Source organism: Ochlerotatus camptorhynchus, unplaced genomic scaffold, assembly GCF_037179485.1.
Source record: "Ochlerotatus camptorhynchus isolate MF236.1 unplaced genomic scaffold, CSIRO-AGI_Acam_v1.1 ptg000129l, whole genome shotgun sequence".
Lineage (NCBI taxonomy): Eukaryota > Metazoa > Arthropoda > Insecta > Diptera > Culicidae > Ochlerotatus > Ochlerotatus camptorhynchus.
This window is the reverse complement of record NW_027040619.1, coordinates 661,386-684,932: the sequence shown is the minus strand read 5'-3', so window position 1 is coordinate 684,932 and position 23,547 is coordinate 661,386. Positions and strand designations below refer to the sequence as shown.

Genomic DNA, 23,547 nt, shown 5'->3' with positions numbered 1-23,547 from the left:
GATTCCAGACTCCAGTGTCAGACTGAAACCATAGTAAACACTCCAGTGTTTCAATCGGGTGTACTACTTTCCCAAACGTGTTTCTGACAATGTCTACGAAGTCAGCAGAGCAAATACACTGGCTGAGTTTATTGAAGGCTTCATTCTACGGCACAATCATTCCTCGACTTAGTTTAAAAACGAATGCTATATTCCCTTTTTGATAATGACTGAACTGTGGTGTTCTTCAATCGTATATCTTCATAACTGTTCAAGTAGTTAGAGTTTGACACCCTAAAAAAACCTATACTATCAAATAATCTATTCGATTTACTCTAACCTATCTTTATTATTATCACATTCGGGCCATTCATTACATGGTAGAGAAAGAGGTGCGCACAACCCAAATCACTCGGTCGCATTCACTGCAAATCATTCTCCTTCGACATCCTCGTCTGCAGCAGACCTCGGCAGATAAGCAGCCCAATCAGCCCCAACGGAATTATCAGCACCAAGATAAGGCTCACCACGAGGCCTCCCGTCCGAGCACCGTACTCCTGTTCACCTGTTGGTTGAAAAAAAGTATGCGAAAAATGGGTACAACACATCTAGTTAATATTTGCGCTCCACCTTTTTGGAAGACCAACGGGCATTGTCGACGCTGTTGCACAAAAATGCTGGCCCTGGTTTAAAGAAAAAGAAGAAGGAAAATTCATGACGGCGCGGAATTACATTGAACTATCTTCTTTATTGATTTCACCATTGTTGCTTATCATTAAATACACACACTTATTGGTGGACTTATCGCTAAAGAAAAAAAAAAAAAGGCTGACTGACTGTTATCTAGTTTGTGCGGGCCTTATGGCAAAGAAGTAGGATTTTGTAAAAATAAACGATGACTTCAATCGTGATGTCGCGTTAAAATACCTGACTTTGTCGGATGGTTGGGTTTTTTGTTTTAAGGGGTGGGAAGAGTTTGAGGTTTGAGGTTCTAGACCTCGGTTGACCGGCTGTCCATTCTTTGGGGCAGACCGACATTTTGGTTGAGCGGTTGATTGGGCTGTTCGGCACCACCACTGAAGAACGTTCCGGTGGTGGAAGGAGGCTGCTGTTGGAAGCCTTCCGGTCTTCTCTGGTTGACCGGCGAGTTTTCTTCGGTGGCGAAGCTGCTGTTGCGATCGATGCCGCTGAAGGTAGGGCTGTATGCTCCGTAGGCTTGCGTTGGCGATTCGATCGGTGGTGGTGGGTAGGTGTCTCCGCTGAACATGGATGGTCCGGCACCAACGTCGTCCTCCGGTCCCGAGGTCAGCCGGCGACGACCTAGTTGTTTATGATCAGCCATGTTCTTATATTGGAAATCATTGACAACTTTATCTCTATATTCACCTCCTTCCGAGGATGTAATGTCTTCTTCATCCAGGTCCATCTTTTTCGGCTCGAACTGAATGTCCGGTTTGCCAGCCAGTGGTTCATGAGTGTCGTAAGTTGCGTCGTACCGGCGCACCTTTTTGATCGTATGGTCATCGTATTCGCTTCCGTCGCTGGCCAGATTGCGAAGCGTGGCTCGCGAACCGGAACGAGACGGAATTGGCATACGCCAGTCCGGGTCATCCTTTAGCTTGCGCTTCCGGAAGCAATAGACGCCGCAAACGATACACATGATTAGGGGCAACATTACAGCGAGGACAATGCCAATGGTAATCCAAGCGGTTCGACGGCTATAGAACACAGCGCCTAGATGAGCGAAGAAATCTCTCGTTAGTAGACGCGTGGGGGCTTGACAAGCTTTTGAAGGGATTTGCAATGCAATACTTACGTAGACATTCGGTGAATCCATACTCCGGTACGTCCCATAGACCATTATCGCGACAAATCCGCCGGGAGTCCCCGATCAGAACGAATCCTTCGTTGCACTCAAAGGAAACTCGAGCCCCTGGGGTGAACATGAAGCTGGACTTCCGCCCGAAGCGGGGAGTTTCCAGAATACCACAGGATATGGTCCGCCTGGAAATTCAAACGTCGATTAACTGAACTGCCCATAGAATTTTGCTCGCTAACTCACTCATTGTTCATACTCTGTATGTTGATCGCACTGGCATGATAGTTTTTGGTAAAGTGCGCCATCTCCCTGTTCAGCGTCATACCGAAATCGTACCGACATTGGTAACTCTCACCGCACAATTCCTTCGCTCGTTCTACATCGTGCGTTCGATTGGGCGGTAAGAATTGACCCGGTTCCGGACGGAACTCCGGCGTGAACAATGTATTCGAATAGTAACTGGACGTCCTACCAAACTCTCTGGTAAACAGCGCTCTGCCTATACCCTCTATCTCTCGGTCCGACAACATCCCTGTGGAAGTAGAACGAGTGTTACGCTATGATCGACAATCCAAAAACACTAATTATAATGAATCTTACAATGCATTGCGAAATTGTTGTGAATGTCTCCGAAGTGGTTCAGATTAGGTGCTATTACAACGCCATCAGGTCGTATCAAATCATCCTGCATGTCCCAACTCCAATTGCCGAACAGACCTCTCGTTTTATTCTAAAAAAAAAAAAACAATCTCCAATCAATACAATCTTTCCAAATCCACTTCACCCGTTGTTGCCCGTACTATAAAACTCCACGGCGTGTAGACCCGCGCCGTCATGAAGCCATTGTTCTCGACGACTTCCACCCCAACTCCGGACGAGAACATGATGACCACTTCCGATTGATTCAGGATGTACGTCGGCGTATAGACCGTAACTCCGTGGAAGTGCTGAAACTTCAAACTCTGTCGATCGAAAAAGATCCTCCGTTCGTCGGCAAACACATCCAACCGGTAGCGCCACTGGGCATCCCGGGGACGTAGACGCACCTCGATGACCGTCGAAGTGTTACCACGTGCAGCAATCGACGTCAGCTGAGTTGCCATAACCTGTCCGTGGATGTTACGAGCTACCTGCTCAAATCGGCCCTGAACGTCGATGCGTTCCTCTCCATTGTTACCTCGCAGCAGCACGAATTCACCCATTCCGTTGAACGTGTACTGCAGTCCATCGAAGGTGACAATATGCGGATCTCCGAAGACTGCGCCAACTGCCGGCGATTGGTAGGCAATGCAGTCCTGAGAAGGCCGTCGTTCGAAACGGAACGTTTCACAGCCAACAGCTTGTTCATCCTGCCACATGCAGCACGAATAGTACGGACGAACATCGTGGAACCAGGTGGACAGAGTCGGAACCTTGTTAGCTTCGTTCCAGGGCATCTGACCGATGTTGTGATTTCTGCGTGGCCTCGATCCCCACATTTGATCGTACGATAGCATTAGGTATCCGTTGCGGTCATAGCAACACTGCTGTTCGGAACCCTGAGACGATGGTTGACCGGATCGTACACAATGGATGGCTCCTCGGTGGTGCAGACAAGTTGGATTGGTGTCCCGATCGCAGTCCGGATCCGGCAGGAAACGTCCCTTGTCGTATATGGCGTGTTCCAGCACGCACGGACACAGCGGAAGTTCGTGGGCGAAATTTCTGAGGAAACGATCCGTCAAGAGCCAGTTGTCGCACAAGGCTCGTGGCCAGTTTCGTCCGTGGATTCGTTCCCATTGTGGACCAAAGTACCAACCCAAAGGAATCGGTTTGGACCATAAAATTCTGCGGAAGGAAAGAGGGAGCGTTAGAATACAGCGCTGGAGGTCGTTGGTTGTAGCAGGACGACTCACGGAGAAACGCTTAGTCCGTTGAACTGCTGCGGATTTGTAAGGTTGATTTGGATGAACCCGAATTGCATATCCACATTGCGTGGGTTGTCTCTCAGCCGGAAGTTGGCCGGAGCAATCGTGTACACTCCCGTATTGGTTAGCTGAGGTTCGATCATGTCGATGTATTCCAGTTCCGGGCTAATGAAAAAAGAAACTTTTGTTAAGTCGGGAACCTTAATGCGGCCGTTTCGCCTAGCTTACCGAATTGTTGCTTCCCGGTAGCCCCACAGCGAGATCTGAACGTTCGCATTCAAGTTCGTCGTCAAATTGTACCGATTCCAGGTGATTCGAATCTCCGACGGATTCCTACGGTGAACGTCGTCCGACTCGAAGAAAATCCGATCCGTAGCCGTAGCTGGAGTTTCCACGAAGTAGCGTCCTCTCCACTTGAATCGCTCCGTACCGATGGAGATTTCGAACCGAATGTAGCCTTGCGCCTTCAGGAACGGCTGCACGCAGATGGCACGATTCGTATCGACGACCGTTCCGATAACCTCCTCCGTATCGAACCGACACGCTATGCGGGTGGTGTTCGACAGGAAGCACGGTCCGGTGATGTTGACGACCGTTCCACCCAGCATATTTCCGGACTCCGGAGCGAACACCAACGGTAGATGCGCCGCGTCGATATCTTTGTTGCACGTTCCAAGCATGATCCGTTCGTCGATTCGGAAGATGTGCCGTCCGGGGAATCCGTTCGCCCAACCACGTCCCGTCAAGTCTCGCAGCACCGAAGCCTGACTGTACGGTTTGTACTCGTAGGCCTGCGTTCCGTTTCCTGCGTTGAAACCGATCTGTTGGGATGGGAAAACTTAAATCATTGAAGTTATTGAGCGAATTAAAGAACCTACATAAGCGGGGACACCTCCTTCTCCTCCGGTAGTGTCACCACCGGCTTCCGTATGCGACGACCAATTGATGATGGCATAGTTGAAAATGGCATACGTGTAGACTTCATCAGTTGCCAGGATCATCTGGAAGGTGTTCGTCTGCAATGGTAGAATAATTTTCATCAGTGATCAGTGATTCCAAAAATCCGAACCGTTTCGCCTAGCATACCTTAAATAGTGAGTTATCGATACCGCCGGCAAAACTCATGTTTTTCCACGTCGTGATGATGGCGTGCTTTGGCACGAACGTATCCGATCCAACCACTCCCTCGCGGATGTCCCACATGACGCGTTCACGCATCTCCACGCCGGGTCGGTCGGTTCTCGTTTCCAGATCACGCTCCATCCGGAAGTACACTCCGGGCGATCGCTGATCGACGTCCGTATCGTAGATCCGACCGATCCGGCACCTGGAGAAGAAGATTCCAATGAACGACGGATCGTTTCGCCGGGGCCAATCCTTGATCGGGAAGGACAGCGGATAGGTGTAGTGCTCGGGCGGGTCGGAGAACTCCAGGAATCCGTTCATCGATACGCGGGTGTAGTTGAAGCGAAAGCCGAAGAACGGCAGCTGGAAGTTGAAGTTCTTGTGCACCTGGGGCATCGAGGCGTGGATGTCCCGCTGGTAGTCGCCGATGTCCTCCGGGCCACCCTGGCTGTAGAATGGGTACAGGAAGTTGCGCCGGATCTGGGCCAATCGTGCCGGGGTGATGGTGTAGGCTGAGCCATCTTTCTGGAAGTTGGGTGGATCCTTCGGTTGAACCGGGTTGTTGAGATCTGCCGAATGGAGAGTAGTGAGTAATGCGGTTAGATAGTGCTGTTGACGAATGGTCATCGTTGCTATTTCTGCGAAAATTATCAGTGGGTGACTGATAACAGGGTGAGTAACCGGGCGGAAGTGTGTGAGTCATGGCTTAGCGTTCGTAGAGATTATTTGATTGCTGGGCCTGTGCGAGATATGCTTCGGAACTTTGGTGGGATTATAATTCCACATGATTTTTCGTGGGAAATATGCATTGTATGAGTGGGTGTGTATTTATAATTATGTGTGTAGGCACAGGGAATATCAGGTCGTGTTTCCTGGAGCAGCAGATTGAACATTCGGAAATGTGTCATGCTTCTGTGAGGAAGAGCTTAATTTTATGGAAACTTAAGCCAGCTTGAATCTTCAAGGATCTAGCCTTTCGCTGCCCAACTAACATTGCATGTTTTATCGAGGTTGTAAAGCATTCTACTAGTCTAAATCATGGTCTACAGAACCCTTATAAAACCACAATAGTTACTTGGGTGGAACCCTCCTAAACATTCTCTACCGATATAAATTTATTCAGCAGCGCGAAGTAGATCCTAAAGACTTTGAATTTTAAAAGTGGATTACACAACATTTATAAACGATTTGATTAAACCTTATTAACCTGTGAACAATCTGGAGGACTTCTGGAGGCTGTACCCGTCCCCCTTAAGGAAAGATCCAGTTTATTTCGGAAGAAGGTGCAAAGACATCAAATCACCAACAAGACCGAACAAGTTCTGAGATCGTTGCAGTTTATTTGGAATTCTTTTCGGAAGGAAGACGTTCTAAATTCGTTCAAAGTGGCCTTATGAAACTTCGGAGCAGGGCCGCATAAAATCGATGCAACGAAGAGACAGTTAGCTTTCTTTTTCTGTTGAAGTCGAGCAGCATTGCATCATTCTAGCACCTCAGTCGGCGTTTGCAAACACATTTTCGATCGTTTGTATGCCTTCCTCCCGTCGCTTCATTCATGTTTCTTTGTAGCTTCGGTGAAGCGGACGAGTGAAAAACCGCTCGACTTTGACCTGTTCACCTTTCATGAAGAACATCAACCGAGGTAGCATGACGTATATGACCTGAAGACTACACGTAATATGTTTAATTTATGTTCCATTCATATATTTATTTATTAAAAAAAATGAGAACGGGACATTAAGCATATTAAAAAAATTGAAAGGGTAGGTGACAGAGTATCGGTGAAAGGAATTGATAGCCAAAATGACGCTTCGTTTCAACTCGAGAAGCGACGTTACTTTCATTGAAAGGGATGAGCAAAGCAGAGACCGAAAATTCCACAGCCTGTCTTTCGTTCTGTTTATATTTCATTTTGGCTTCGCGCTGACAGGCTAGCTAGGCGTTATAGGAATGATATTATTGCATTCACATCTCCAATATTATTGTCAATAAATCCCCTTCGCATCAATATATTGATACATGAAAGTAAGCAACACACTAGCTCGGTTACATCAAGCTATCCCTGTGGAATTTGTACAGTACATCTATCAGAGCACTTATTATCAACCTGCCCAAATTATCAGCAATATCGACGTTTCATGGCCTAGCTTGCAATCTACGAGACGCTTCTTGTAACGAGCCAAATAGAGAGGAGGCTCTACTGACTTTCGTGAAGGATTCCGGAATCTACAATCAAATTTGATGGACATCATGCTACAATGACACGTTTTAACCAAGGCACATGATAGCAGACCCAGGGGCCTCATAGCCTAGTCAGTAAAGGCACGGTATTACCAAGCCGGAGGCGGCGGGTTCGATTCCCGGTCCGGTCGAGGGAATCTTTCGGGTTGGAAATTTTCTCGACTTCCCTGGGCATAGTGTATCATTGTTATTGTCACACAATATACAAATTCATGCATTGGTACTGACATCGAAAGCTCTCAATTAATAACTGTGGAAGTGCATTTCGAACACTAAGTTGAGAGCACGCAATAAGCTAATATGCGCTAAGCAATAAGCTTGAAATGCGAATAAGAAGAAGAAGATTATAGCAGACCCACGCAATGAAACTGGACAATGAACAAAACATAAATTAATCACGACGAAAACACCGGACTACGACTAAGGAACTATCAAAACATGAGATTTTGTTAATTTATTAATTTGTTATAATGTTATAACCAACACTCATTTGAAGCCCTCTCCTCTTTTAAAGAGGTGAACTAGCCTCTGGCTGAAAGCCTCTATTATAGGAAAAATCAAATACATTTTAGCTTATTTTTGAGCTTCGAAAATGTAGAGCCCTGCTTCGGAGCCTAGTCCGGATGACTACAAAGTACATTTAGCGAGAATAGATCGGAATCGCTATCCAGCTTTCCATGCTTGGTAATGGCGGCCTGTTTGTATGAATAACTGTATCCTTCACTGTGCTTTTTGACACTACCTGGAGGTTCGGATTTTGACCCCTCCCTTTTCCTCTCCCAGGAACAGAAGGAAATGGAACAACATGCACTATACCAAACCACCGTCCTCTGTTCGAAAGAAACTTCAGACCATTCAAATCGAAACATCGAACTCGCCTTTTCAAATGATAGCTGCAACCGGATGATGGTTGTTTGGAAATCAGATGATTTTCTTCCCGAATACAGGATGAACATTGTTATGAAAAGGGATAGGGCCTTCAGTTGGAATGTGTAATACTCTCTGCAGAATGATAGTCATCTTAAATTGAAATGCATTTGTTATTGGTTCAGTCCCTTAACACAAATCATTCAAAACGATGATGTAAATAATTCTATTGAACGTCATTTGCTGCTCTGAGTAGTCAAACGAGGTGGAAGGATAACCATCGCTATCACAGGTGGTGCGAACACTGGTAAATCGTGGAAACCGTAAATTTTCGATTTCGTGGTGAAGGATGTTTCTTCTACCAACATTACATTTTTGTATAACTGATGAATGGCTGTTCATGGCGATTCAATATGGAAATGAAAACAATTGAATTTAATAATCTAATCTTAAGCATTTGCAAGTCATCCTGTGAGCCCAGTATGTTTTACAGCCAATTTTCAAATAAATATCATCCTTTATTTGGAGGACAGTCATATGGATGCTCATCAGTTGACGACGAATTCACCAAATGGAAATCATCCTAAATTCGACAGCATATTGTTAAAGGGCTCGAGTAATACAATAATCATTCGAAGTATTGCGGATGTTTTCGTTCAGTGTACGCCCTCCAGTTAGTGTCAAAAAGCACAATGAAGGATACAGTTATTCATACAAACAGGCCGCCTTTACCGAGCATGGAAAGCTGGCTATATGGATTTTTGCGAAAGCCCATCTCATGCTAACCGTCTATTCACCGTAAAGGTACAACCCAAAGAGCGTCCGATCGGCATTCAGGCATTCAGGATTGAAGGTTTAAGTAACATAGTTTATTTGAAAATTTGCCAAAAGAGCGCTTAAAATCAGGAGCCGCCGGGAATTCAAAGTCCTGCGGGCAAATAGTGACTCAAATGTGGTTTTGACTTTCAGAATAATGAGAAAGCAATGTGATACAAATGACATTTGTTGCTTATGCAATAGTGTGTGTGAGAGCGGTCGGAGCAGATTTTTTTGGCTGCGTACTTTTTGAAAATCTCAGATTTTCTCAAATACGCCGAAATCGGGGTATTCAAGAATCTAAACGAGATCACGATGGAAGACGAGCTGATGCGCTGTGAGCTGGAAGATGTACCAATGACAATCCGGCTGATGGAGGCGTCCGCAGCTAACAAACTGGTGGAGGCTGATAAAGTTAAGATTGGGTGGTCAGTGTGCTCGCTGAAGGTAACCCATCAACTGGAGAGAAGTTTTAGATCATTGCTAGATAGAGCTGGAATTAGGGCGTAACAGATTTTGTAAACAATGACTTCTCGCGATGTTTTCTAGGAATTCAAGGCACGCCCACGCAAACCAACATAACCATCGGGTAGGGGAAGGATGTTGGTTTGCTTGGGTGAGCCTTGAATTTCTAGAAATCATCGATAGAAGTCATTGTTTACAAAAGCTGTTAGGCCCTAATTCCAACTCTATCTAGATTGGCTTTCGACACCAGACGGGAAACTGCAAAGGCCAAGTCAGATCTGTGTAGAAGATGTGGTGAGAATGAAAACAACCACACTATGGATGGCTTCAAACTTACAGAAAAGCTCATCGGACAGAGACCGGTCGTTATTAAAGGCTGACTAAATGTAAATTTGGTACGCCCTTCGCGCGCCGCTAGCCCGCCTCTTGTGTGGGGAATCGAAAATCTTTGACAGTGGTTTGTTTACACTTCTATAGAGAACAACTGGTGCAAGTTTGATCAAAGTAGTCGATCGCGTTTAGAAATAACGTCAAATGGAACTCGAAGGAAGAAAAAATATTGTGCACAAACGCCTGGAAAATCCAGAGTGGTCCAGTTCCAACCTGGCTAAAGTGCTGAAGATTCCGAAAACAACAGTTTGTCGAGTGCTCAAAACCTACGAGGAAATCCTGGGTGTAGAAAGGAATCAGCGGACCTACGAAAAAACTGGAACCAGAGATCGTCAGCTGCGCAGCAAGGTGTTGAGATGCTTAAAGCCAACTCCGTTCTTTCGATCTGAAATGTGGTCAGAAGGTACAACGCCAACTTTCAAACGGTGCGGAACATCCTTGCCAGGGAAGGATACAAGTCGTACAAAGCCAGTAAATATCCGTACCGTCACATGAAGCAGAATTCCGTCTACAAAAACCGTGCAAGGCTCTTGTACGACCGGGTTTTGACGAAACACAAGGGCTGCACTTTGATCGATGTCGAAACATACGTCAAACTCGATTTTAAGCAGCTTCCCGGTCAAAAGTTTTACATCGCGACTGGACGTGGGGATGTGCCGGGAAGGTTTAAGTTCGTGTTTTCCGACAAGCTCGCGAAGAAGGCCATGATTTGGCAAGCGATTTGCAGTTGTGCCCTGAAAACGGAACCATTCGTCACATCATCGACGATGACATCCCATGTTTACATCGAAGAATGCCTGAAAAAGCGTGTATTGCCGTTCATAGGGGCAACGTCATCTTTTGGCCCCAAGCCCAAAGAATCCTCCGAATTGCCCGGAATTCCGACCAATCAAAAAATACTGGGCAATTTCAAAGCAGCGACTTCGACGAAGCAGCGGGGCAGTCAAGGACATCCAGCAAATGCGGGCAAAATGGAAGAAATGCGCTGATTCCGTGTCCGTTTCCACTGTGCGGGCGTTGATGAGCTCCATCAAGAGGAAGGTTCGAGATTTCATTCGAACTGGAGAAATTTAACCGTCCAATGCTGTAACTTTGAAGTTTTATTAAAAATACTGTAATACTTTAAACTTATTGAATTACGAATTATAGGTCTTTTTGTGCGTACTAATTTACTTTTAGTTAGCCTTTAGAGGAGATTTCAATGCATGGTCAGAGAGTATAATCTATTGTCTAAACAACGATGTTGTTGGCATCACTTTCTGCAGTGCGTCGCTGGTGGTAAATATGAACTGGAGAGTGTGCGAGGGGTACGCTAACTGTGATCATCAAACGATCTGGTACAACATCGGCCAGTGGACATCTGTGGCAATGCGGAGGACGAGAATACGCGAGCAGAAGTGGAAGACGAAGGCTTTCGATGAAGATCTCTTTGTCGAAGCTCTCCGTGTAGACAGTGGGCTCTCGGACCTGAAAGTGGACGAGTTGAAGCGTTAGTGAGGGCTTGTGATATACCATATTTTCCCCAAGCTCTCTTAACCCGTTAACGCCAAAGTCCTTTTTAATCTCTGGACAATGCGCGATTCTTCCAGGAGTAATCCATTGGATCATCATTCTAGTGAAATTGAAAACATTATTAAAGTTCCCAATTTCTGTTAAGACATGATAAAAGAAACAAAAATGCTGACCACTGGGCGTTCAATCCAGATCTCAGAACATCTGTGAACTTCTCTGAACTTCAGAAAGTACCCGGAAGCTATTCTACGAATATTCCTGAATATCTGGAAAGTTCATTGAAATTAAATGAAGTTTCCAAATCTTCCAGAATGTTCCTTGAGTTTTTTGAAGTAACTGCTGACAAACTGCTTCGAAGCTCCCCAAACTGATACGAAGATCACTGACGTTTCAAGAAAATTGTTGAACTTTAGCGATTTTTTTTAGCTTTTACGAAATTTCCTGAACTTCTACGAAGTTTGCAGAGCTTCTTAAAAGCTTTTCGATCTACAACGAAGTTTTCTGGATTTTTATAATATTCCCTACTCGTCTATGAAATTTAACGAAGTTCCTCGAATTGCTACCCAAGTAGCATTGGAAGATTTAGCAAGGTTTCACCCACTTAAAACCATAATTCTTACTTGGGTACGTAATTGGCTAAACTTCTACAAAGTTTGCTGCTCTTCAACGTTTCTCATATAATTTCTTCGAAGCTCTCTTTGAAATTTACTGAATATTCCAAGTAACAACAAGGGTTTTGTGTGGGTTCTTAAGACTATGATTTCGACTTGTAGAATGCTTTAAAACCACGATAAAACTTCATTTTTTTTTCTTGGGATGTACGGTAGTCCCCAATTTCATCAAACTTCAATGAAGGTCCCTTAAATGAATACAAGCGCCCTGAACTTTTATAAGATGTGTGTATGTGTCATCTACCCTTCACCCAGCTGGGAGCGTTGGACAAATAGAAGTGCGAATAATTTGATCAAATCTAATGCTCTTGTGAAGGTCCGTACTTTAAAAAGGATAACTTTTGAGGCAAGGTAAGGCGTCCTCAACAAGATTAAGGAAAAGGATGTACTAATGACCACAACAGGTACAGCAAATCATCACATAGACGTCCTTATTCACACTATCTATTCAGGGGTATAATGAACAGAAGGGACGCCGCAGCCAACTCAAGCTTGAACCGGATACCTGGGCAATCCACAATGCCCGCGGCAACAGGCAGCAGAAGGTGCCCTATCGTATTTAGTTGTTGAATATTGTTGCATTTATAAATGCAGTTTATGTTATGTGCTGGAGTAAGTTTATTTTTTATTAAATGGATGGATCCCACCCAAGGGGTGGTTACTCTACACACTCATTTTGCGTCAACATTTTTTTCAGTGTGCCGCAACTGTGCCGAGAGTGCCAGTCATCGGACTGACATTGTTTGCTTGTGAATAATGGCATGTTTGGCAACCCGGTTAATCTGAAAGCACCGACAAACCGACATGACACTTAATTTTGACTTTTGACCGACAATCGTAAACGGCCGATTTAAATGTGCAGTGATCCGAACTGTCAAAACCATAGAATTTTTTGATCTAGATAAAAATAATTCGTCCAGAATAGATCAGACACGAACCAATTCAAAACTTTTGCATGCGGGTTCATGGCTTAGCTAAATATTTCCCGCGAACACGGAGCCAGATGTCTGTAGTGTGCTTTGGATAGAAATTTTATTGTTTTTGCTATGGTCACTCATGTCGGTTTGTCGGTGCTGAAAGTTCAAATGTTTTGTTTAGAAGCAACAATATAACAAGCAGTGGAATCCGAACTAAGAGGCTAAGAACCAGAGGCACCCCAGTAGGATAAGCTGATACCGGACAAACGGCCTCCCCTCGAGATGGCGATCGAGTTTCTCCGAACGCTCAACAAAGACAACAAGGAAATGTATCTGATGGAATTCAAAATTTTCAGCCGCTGCTGATATTTCAATCGCTGGAACGGGCTCACACTATTGATTCCAACCTCCGGACGTTGCATTTTGGAAAGTAATATTGTTGGCAATGAAGTTGATGAAAACGAGTAGCTGGACATCGATCGAACACGGGAGAATCTCTTCCGGGGATCTAAATCGGCTGATCGATGATCGGGAGATGATCGCTTCTTAACAGTGGACCGGGACAACACCGAAGTACTGTCGAGGTAGCCAAAATATTGTATCAACTGAACGAGAAGAAACGTGAGGAAGCGGTTAAGTTGCATCCGAGTTTGAAGACGGTGACACTGGAGAATACGAGGAAAATGTTCCTACTGCTAAGGCTGGCGGTGTCACCGGGAAGCAGGCGGATGCATTCGAAGAGTAATGCGAAAAGTGATTGCCGATGCGGTTGTGTTCGCCGATGTTGCTACTCTCACTTCCATCTAGTCCTCGTCGTTGGCGTTTTTTCCCCTGTTTCTCTTCCTTGTTTCGGGACGACACCCTTCTCATCAAAATTAAAACCATTGACAAGTTACAAAATATATGAACAACGAGCCCCCTCCCCCCAATGGTGGTTTGCTCGGTTGAAACTCGAGGGGATAAAAACCGATTCCAAGATTTCCCGGGATGAATTTGTCAAGACTGTTGGTTTCACGATGAATAACTTCGATTGCCCTGGTCCTGGTAGCTCGATTGTTTTGATTTGGTCAGCTGTTCTCTCATTTTTAGCGCAGTACTGATTGCCCTGGTTTTTATGTATTTTCTGCTATTGAAGGTGTACTGCTTCGGACAGGCATTAGGATGTTCGCAGCTGGGGAATCCAACACGGTTTTGCAGAATCTATGGTGAATTGGTGCATTGGATTGTGCCAACAATAATGATTTGACACACGCTCTGCGCAGGCGCTGAAATAGTCCAGCGTTGCCAGTAACTTCAACGATCATGAAAATTTATACCATGGGTGCCAAACTGTGCCAATGAGTGTACCCAAATCTGTTTGTGTCACACTGTGTGGAGTGACCAACCCTTTGATCTCACCAAATTTTAAACAGAATCCTGTTCTTCTCCAAACATAATGCTGACCGCCCACTTTCCCCACTCCTCTTTCAGAATTATATACACCTCTATATATATATATAGCGGAAACGTACATCAGACTGAAGGCTGAAGCTAGGCGGATTGGACTTGCCATCAACGCATCAAAGACAAAATACATGAAAGGAAGAGGTTCTAGGGAAGACAATGTTAGCCTCCCACCCCGAGTTCAGATTGACGGTGACGAAATCGAGGTGGTCGATGAGTTCGTGTATTTGGGCTCACTGGTGACCGTCGAAAATGATACCAGCAGAGAAATTCAAAGACGCATTATGGCAGGGAAGTGCCTACTTTGGACTCCGGAGGACGCTCCGGTCGAATAAAATTCGCCACCGCACGAAGTTGACTGTCTACAAGACGCTGATTAGACCGGTGGTCCTCTACGGCCTATGCTCGAACGGAAGGTGTTGCGTACCATCTACGGTGGAGTGCAGATGGATGACGGAACGTGGAGGAGGCGAATGAACCACGAATTGCACCAGCTGCTGGGAGAACCATCCATCGTCCACTTTGCAAAAATTGGGCGACTGCGGTGGGCTGGGCACGTCGTAAGAATGCCGCACGACGGCCCAGTGAAAATGGTTCTAGAAAGTGACCCAACAGGAACAAGAAGAAGAGGCGCGCAGCGGGGGATCAACCAAGTAGAAGGCGACCTGCGGAAGCTTCGCAGACTACGAGGCTGGCGAAGTGTGGCCATGGATCGAGTAGAGTGGAGACGACTTTTTCGGACGGCAGAGGGCAACAAGGCCTTAGCCTGATTGGTAAGGTAAGTACTTGATTTTCTGATATAGAGTTTAAATTACAGATATTTGAACAATTAAAAGAATCAAATCTAAAAACAAATTCACCAACCAATCGCGGTCCAACGTCAAGTTTATGTTCGGGCTCCTAGTCACAGGCTCTACTGCTTTTTAATTTAGGCTCTGAACCATTTGGTGGATTTTTTTTAACTTTTGGTTAAAATTTGACAGATGGAAAGTTATTGATTAACCCTGATATCCGAGCGTGGATATTTCTGACAGACAAGAAGTTAAATTTTGACAACCTTGGCTCGAAAACCGGTCGATCGACAGCACGGGGATTTTTGAACATAGAAAATAACTTTCGAAATGTCACTTTTAACCACGAGTTAAATTTAACTCGGAAAATGGTTCACAGCCTTAATAATCCTTTTGCATTTGATGCTCAAAATCAGACCGATCAAGATGAAGACGAATTTGACAACAACAAACGCGATAATGAACACCCATCCACGAATGAACAAAATCAAATGTTGACTTCGAAACTCAGCGGTTGCCTTGATCAAAAGAATGATGTCATGCCGAAATTCAAATTCATGCCGGTAGTTGGTTTATCTTGAAAGGTTGCCAGCATTTTCAGCTTATTTGAGTGTAGAAGAAATCAGTGCCAACATTTCAAAGGGGTGTAATTGCATTTGTAAACAATGGCTTTAGCCGTCGATTTCTCGCGGATAAAAGCTCACTCATGAAAAATAATGACACCAACAGGTAGATGAATGTTTCCTCTACCAGTCCTTCTTCTTCTTCTTATTCGCATTTCAAGCTTATTGCATACCGCATATTAGCTTATTGCGTGCTCTCAACTTAGTGTTCTAGATGCACTTCCACAGTTATTAATTGAGAGCTTTCGATGCTTGTACCATTTTTGCATTGGTATAATTGTGTGGCAAGTCCAATCATACTCCTATGCCCAGGGAAGTCGAGAAATTTTCCAACCCGAAAAATGTCTAGACCGGACCTGGAATCGAACCCAGCCACATGGTCTTGCTTTGTAGCTGCGCCTTTATCGACTAAGCTAAGGGAGGCCTCTACCAGTTAGCATTGTTATGTTAGAGGGTTGAACTTTTAGATGCGAGAAATCGACAGCAATTACGCCATTTGAAATGTTGGCACTGAAATGTTTTTTATCAGCTCTGATTCTGAGAAATATTTCAATTGGGTTGTTTAACTTCGAAAAATATTCCGATTTTTATACGTCATCTGATAGAGCTTTGTTTTCTGATCACAATGATATTTTTATCGATCCCGTAGACATTCATCTCGATTTTTAAATCAAGATTTAAATTTTTTATCGTTGGGACTAAATCTATTCGTTGACATCTCGCTCCCATAAAATGTCCCACCAAGGGGCGGTAACATGGTGATTTTTGATAATGTAATCGTACTTATTTTAAATAGTTCCAGCGTACCAAAATTGATGAAATTTTGGATTACGAAGATAACGAATATGAATTTACCTCAATACCCATTAACAACCCAATTCTGAGGTGAATTATATGGGAATTCTAAGGAAAATTCCAGTGAATTAAAAAAAAAATGGAAGAAGCTTCAGTGTTTCACAGAGACTGTTGATTGACATTTTCAAGGGATTCTCAAAGATAATCTTAAATTTATGTTATTCTGAATGCTGCACTCTGAAGGGAAATTATTCTAAAGGAAATGCTTGAGAACAATCCAATGAAGTCCTGTACAAGGTTTCAAGGTAGCTAAAAAATAGACTAGTTTTGAAAACTTCGAACGCAAAACCATATTCAAGATCCAGGAAAAATGCTTTTGTCTTAGTAATCACCCATTTAACCTAGGGATCTATTCGGTTCAATCGTATTATACTTAAGAAACAAAGAAGTGTGCTACCTGTAGAGTTGTTCAATACCTGCAGTATATAATTCATGTTTGGTACCCTCACAACTGTATCTTTAATTCTGAGCTCCATCGTCTACATCATGTGAAGCCGATATCAGCAGAAATTCGAGAACGTAAGTGGATGTGGGTGGGCCATACACTACGAAAGGCTGGATTTGAAATCCGCAAGCTAGCACTGGATTGGGACCTGCCAGGACATTGCAGCAGAGTCAGGCCCAGGGGCTCATGGCAACGGAAATCAAGCAAATAAATTTGACCAGGGTCAAGGCGATAGAATCCCCCCCCCCCCTTCAATGTTTCAATCCCAGTGGTGGAAGAGCGCGTGCAACGATCAACTTCGCTATCGAGCCGTGTGTGATTGCACAGCAAATCCTTCAACTCCCATCCGAACGATCAATCAATAAACCCAACGCAAACACAGTTGGTCAGAACTGAATTGCATCACTATGGGCAATTCGATTTCCGCACAATTGCTGGCAAACATTATATCAATCCATGCACTGACTAACCCCCGTTATTCCAGCATACCACACTCTTCACCACTTATCACCGTTCAAACATTGCCAAACACTTTGCAACGCGCGCGTATCGTAAGTGAAACATATCAAAGTCTCGTTCAGTGTTGGCCTGATAACAGACAGCGACGACGACGACGACGACGATACAAATTAGCCAAGCCCGGACTCAGCGGTCTTCGCTGCCGTAATCTAATCGATTTGAGTCACAAAAACCAACACTGAGTAGGTGCCGAACCGACCGACAGGTATGATTCCCGTATTCAGGGCGAATCGGTAACTGACTATCTTCATACAACACCTTGCACATACGATAAGATAACACCGCAAATGTTGCTCACTAGCTACGAACAACACCCGAAAAAGGGCAACTGAATCGAAAGTGTGCCAAGTAAACTTACCTTCCCAGTTGTAGTTTTCGTCGTACGTATCCAAATTGGAGATGAAATAGTCATAGTTTTGGTAGCGCCCCTTCTTGCCCTCGGGCTTCCCGGAGGCCTGAGGATCCACTTCGACGGCATCCTCATCCACTCGCGTATCCTCGTTCTCACTATCGTCGTCCGGTTCTTCGTCGTCCTGAGTCGACACGGGTTCCGTTTCCTTTTCTACGTCATCGGTCCCACTGGCAGCGACGTCTTCGGTTTCACCAGCTTCTTCGGTGACGTCATCCTCCCCATCTGCTGCTGCCTGCACCGTGATTGTCCTTTCTAGTAACGCTACTGCACAGAACAGTAGCAATAGCACCTTCCACCGCATTTTCACTTTTCACACTGATTTTTCCAATAACTAAATTTCGAAATTTTCACCTGAAAATTCCAACTAGTCTTATTCACCACCTGCTCTTATCTTATCACACTACCACATCTCGATTCCAGCGAACGGAGCGTGCGGAGTTCCGTTCGATTTCGTTCCGTACGGGGCGTTGTCTACGCGTAGACTGAGTGGTTCGTTCGGTGGGTTCCAGTTTTCCCAAGTCCCGTCGCTGAATTGGATTCGCTGGCAGATAAGATAAGCGATCGGGCTTTTATTTAGTACATCAGGTGAATTTCGATGCTCGCGGAATTCATTGCCGGGGCGCGGTTTCGAAGCGTTTTGTTTTTGTTGAGTAAGTTGGGACTGGGGAGACTTCAATGCTTATTATTCGAATGAATGCGAACGATTCGGTACTGTTGCTGAAGTAGGTAGCTACCGCACACAGGTTCATTCCGCTATCAGTTGAGTGGGCTTGCGATAAATCATAAAACATTGTGATTCATCCGTAGTAATCAGTATCCACTATCAGATTCTGGGAAAGGGTTGGTGAGCTGATTAATCATGGTCATGGAGTTATGTACATATTTTGTGAAATTCACAACTTGACATGAATTGACTTTTTCTGTTTTCAAGCAACAAATGTAGGAACCGTGCGCTTTTTGGACTTTGCAAGAAATCAGAAAACTTTAGTAGCCCTTTCTTAACCTTCCAAGTGCGTTGGAGATACTTTTGAGCTGGAAACACTATGTAATTTTTTCCTAATGCATTAGGAATTAACCACTTAATTGACCTGCATTCGAACGCGGCTGGCGCTGGTGTTGCGTATTATAAAGTGTGGGATCACCGGTGGTCAATCATGATCATGCTCAATAATCGGAATTATGGCCATTAGGATGGTACAATTGCTCAATCAGATCATTCTCCCGAAATTTGTGTTGATTTGAATGCAATCTCATACTGCATTGGCCGCTTTTTGTTCTCAACGTCATCGCACTTCGTTATAATAATTTACGGAAAGGCTTGTTATATGCTCTTACGAACCGAGAAGTCAACGAAAAGAATCTGTCAATGTTACTTAGGACCTAATGCAATGTTCAGCTTTGTATGCCATTGTGAGTGTTATGTCTGTTTGTCTTTGACTGCATCTTGCACTTATGACATAGTAGCCTTTTGCCCTATTCTTTGCATCAAACACACCAATGTTGCCTGCTGAGCAGTTTATGGAGCATGTCAGAAGATCATCAAATTACTGATTAAAGGGTGATACGGTCAAAATTTGGTCAATATCAACTTGACGTATTTCTTTCAATTTTGCATTTAAAAAACCTGAACACCCCTCATTTTGAAGGTGTGTGTGTGTAGAATGTTGCTCCTATTTTGATTTTGGAATTCACTCTTCAGTTGTCAAAATGCCGTCCAAGCAAGAAGAGCAGCGTATCAAAATTTTGCTCGCGCATCGCGAAAATCCGAGCTACTCGCACGCAAAGTTGGCAAAATCACTAAAAGTTGCCAAATCAACCGTTACAAATGTTATTAAAGTGTTTGGGGAACGTTTGTCGACAGCCAGGAAGTCTGGATCGGGGGGAAATCGAAAACCGGAAGCCGCTGAGACGACAAAGAGAGTTGCCGGTAGTTTCAAGCGAAACCCTAACCTCTCTCTCCGAGATGCCGCAAATAAGCTGGGTGTATCGTCTACAACCGTGCATCGAGCCAAAAAACGAGCCGGACTATCGACTTACAAGAAGGTAGTGACTCCAAATCGCGATGATAAACAAAATACGACGGCCAAAGCGCGATCCCGGAGGCTGTACACGACGATGCTGACGAAGTTTGACTGCGTGGTAATGGACGACGAAACCTACGTCAAAGCCGACTACAAGCAGCTTCCGGGACAGGAGTTTTATACGGCAAAAGGAAGGGGAAAGGTAGCAGATGTTTTCAAGCACATGAAACTGTCAAAGTTCGCAAAGAAATATCTGGTTTGGCAAGCCATCTGTACCTGTGGCTTGAAAAGCAGCATTTTCATAGCTTCCGGGACTGTCAACCAAGAAATTTACGTGAAAGAGTGTTTGAATAAACGTCTGCTGCCTTTCCTGAAGAAACACGGTTGTTCCGTACTGTTTTGGCCGGATTTGGCATCTTGCCATTACGGTAAAAAGGCCATGGAGTGGTACGCCGCCAACAACGTGCAGGTGATTCCCAAGGACAAGAACCCTCCCAACACGCCAGAGCTCCGCCCAATTGAGAAATACTGGGCTATTGTCAAGCGGAACCTAAAGCAGACCAAAAAAACTGCTAAGGGCGAGCAGCAGTTCAAGGCAAACTGGCTTTCTGCGGCGAAGAAGGTGGACAAGGTGGCTGTACAAAATCTGATGGCAGGGGTCAAGCGTAAGGCCCGGCAATTCGGATTTGGAAAAGCGGAAGCCTAACTGAATATTTTTCCTGAATTTTATACTAATTGAACTTGAAAAAGAAATTTAATTTGATTTTTTAAATAAACGATTTCACCGATTTACACGCGTTTTCCCTTGACCAAATTTTGACCGTATCACCATTTAATTAATAACTAATTATCCTTACATTCAATTCAAATGCGGTCTTCAGCAAAACTGCAGGTGAGAAAATTTCATATTAGTTCAGATAGCAATCTTTTCTGCAGATCTTTTCAGCGAAGGACTTGAACGATGATAACACTTCACTTTTCGCATACTATTTCCCATATAAACTTCAAAGGGCCAGTGCAGTATGAGTTCACATCCCAATGATCTCAAATTTTGTGAAAAATACCAGTACCTGCTTTGAAATTGATTGAGCTTGGTGGAGAAAAATCGATATTTTGAACCACTCAAACTGACCATTTTATGAGAGCTCATAATTTTAAACCGTAGTTGAGTACAGATATTGTTTTAGAACTCCGTGGTTATATTTATCAAATACATTGAGATATGGGGTGGGGTGGTTTGGTGGTTTACGTGGCGCGTTCTTCACATCTAGGGTTACCACCGTGCAGTAACGAATACCCCTTCGTTTCCGGTGGAGCACCTCTGCCGTCTGGATGACATCGCGGATGTCTTCCACCGTGGATCTGCCTTTACGGAACCCGTACTGGCTGCTTGACAGGCCGTCTACACCTTCAGTGTAAGCCGACAACCTGTTGAGGATGACCCTCTCAAGCAGTTTACCCGTGGTGTCCACCAAACAAATGGGCCTGTATGCTGACGGGTCCCCAGCTGAAAAACAGAACGGAACATGTCTGAATTTTCCGCAACGGCCGCCCTCAGAGCCACAATCGGGATCCCATCTGGGCCCGAGGCCTTGCCCACCACTAGTGACTTGGCAATATCGCTCAGTTCTCTGTTCGTCACTCTAGACACTTCTCCCTGATCCGCGACTGGGATCCGCGGCCAGGAGTCTACGTCTCTACGTGGAAACAAGGACCCAACGGTCGACGCCAGCATCGCCGGCGATCTCTCCGGGGTTGCCGCCACGCCCCCATGGGTTCGTGTTGGCGCTTTGCCATAAGCTTAGGCATGGTTGTATCGCACGCCCTTGTCAGCGATGCTACCAGTTCTTCCCCCGTCAGATCCGGGGTTATTCGCTCCCACCTCAGTGCTTCACTGAAGACCTCTTCATCGAAGAACGACGTCCGCCAGCCTCGAGCGCAGGAAGGATTCCCTCCTGCCACTCGCCTCTCACCTAGCCCCACACTGTAGCGGATCACCTGATGGTCACTATGGGTGTAACCCTCATCGACCCTCCAGTGTAGGTTGCCCTCCAAACACGGGCTGCAGTACATCACATCAATGACGGATTCTGCACCATTCCTTCTGTAGGTACTGACTGGCCATTGCCTCCAGTAGGATGCATCCTCTCTGGTTGGTGTGGTGGCTGCCCCACTCCACCGCCCATGCGTTATAGTCGCCCGCAATGACCACCGGTCTTAGGCCGACAAGTACCGCAGTGAGTCTGTCCACCATCTGCGAGAACTGCTCGATGGACCACCTGGGCGGAGCATAACAGCTACTTAGATATACTCCATTAACCCTGGCGATCACGAATCCCTCTCTCGAGTTGGACGCGACTACCCCCTGAACGGGGAAGCTCCCCATCGTGCATATCGCCGCCATCCCCAACGCGTCCGTGACCCGATTCCCATTGCCGGGTGGGACGCGGTACGGGTCCCCATTCCGCTGCCAATTGCCATAGCAGTTGCTGGGCAGCCGAGCAGTGGTTCAGGTTCAACTGCGCTACGTCGAACATGGCTGAGCATTGCTCTTGGCCTGGGCAGCATTGCTCTTGGCCCCTGGGCCACCTGCCATGTGGTTGGTTGGGGATTTCCCTTTCTTCGCGCATATAGTGCACCTAAGCAGCTTTTGGCAACCTTGCGCCTTATGACCCTCCGAGCCGCACCATCTGCACAGCTTGCTTCTGTCAGTGTTCTTACAGTCCCGAGCCACATGGCCCTGACCGAAGCACCTGAAGCAAGCTGTAACCGGTCGGGGAATACTCACGGGGTAAACCAACCAGGCCACTCGCACCCTCCCTGTGGCTGCCGCCTTTCTGGTATCAGCTGCCGAGAGCTTGACGGTAGCCACTTGGGTGAAAAACAGTCCCTTCCTCAAGGTAACCGCTGTTGGCGGTACCTCGATTTGGCACTGCTCCCTGAGCGCCGTGACTATCTCGGTCGCCTCCGTCACTTCGTCCATGTCCTTGACCTGGATGGTGATCGTCGAGCCTAGCGACTTCACCTGCACCCCATTACCAACGACCTCCTTGGCCAGTTTCTGGTAAGTCGATCCCTGGTCTTTAGCGCCACGCTTGAACACCAGGAGCATCTCGCCAGTACGAGTGCGCCTGATGCTCCTCACGTTGCTGCTCATCTCCGCAAGACGCTCGTCCGTTCTCATCTTCTTCAAGACTTCCGCGTATTTCGACGCTTCCGTCTTAAAGATGAGAGCCTCGCCCTTCGTCTTGTTCCTGTTCCGGGCAGTGCTGCTCTTGGGGGCAGTTTTGTCCGGGGGTTTCGAGGGAGCGCCCTTCTTACCGCCCTGCTTGGAGCCGCTATTTTCCTCAACTGGTCTATTCACTATTTCAGCCCTCTTCTGCGGATCGTCCACTGTTGCAGTGGACTGATGGGCCACCGCCACGCACTCCACCTGGGCAGAGACTTTCCGTCTCTTAGGGCGTGCCGCGCCCTTTACTGGCGAAAGTGAGGGCCGATCGCGCTTCTGTCCATGCGTAACGGCAAAGTGGAGGGCCTCGCTGGCCATCGTGTTGTTGCCCGCGAAGTTGAAGGCGTCCGTCTGGGTAGACTTCAGCTCCTTCTGTTCCGCCCTCTCGGTGACCTCTAGTCACTTCCTAAGCCGCTCGTGGTCGTCCTGGGCCTCGTTCACAGTTGCGCGGAGCAGTCGCAAGGCCTGCTTTAGGTCCTTCGCGATATTGTTCTGCGTGC

At 45.9% G+C, this 23,547-nt stretch overlaps 1 protein-coding gene across 2 annotated transcripts; it reads right to left on the bottom strand.

Annotated features, from left to right (window-relative positions):
• Window positions 1-707: 707 nt before the first annotated feature.
• On the bottom strand, window positions 708-18,274 carry LOC135700137 (protein mesh-like). Of its 2 annotated transcripts, XM_065220552.1 has the most exons (11): window positions 17,744-18,274; window positions 4,792-5,399; window positions 4,584-4,721; window positions 3,934-4,526; window positions 3,694-3,870; window positions 2,599-3,625; window positions 2,399-2,528; window positions 2,042-2,330; window positions 1,796-1,983; window positions 1,366-1,713; window positions 708-1,299 (listed from the first exon to the last, which is right to left on the bottom strand). In XM_065220552.1, exons 1-11 carry the CDS (start codon window positions 18,096-18,098, stop codon window positions 971-973), a joined length of 4,182 nt encoding a protein of 1,393 aa, XP_065076624.1. In that variant the 5' UTR covers window positions 18,099-18,274; the 3' UTR covers window positions 708-970. The 2 variants fall into 2 exon arrangements, with proteins under 2 accessions (XP_065076624.1, XP_065076623.1); XM_065220551.1 differs by having other exon boundaries at window positions 708-1,713.
• Between the last annotated feature and the right edge of the window lie 5,273 nt (window positions 18,275-23,547).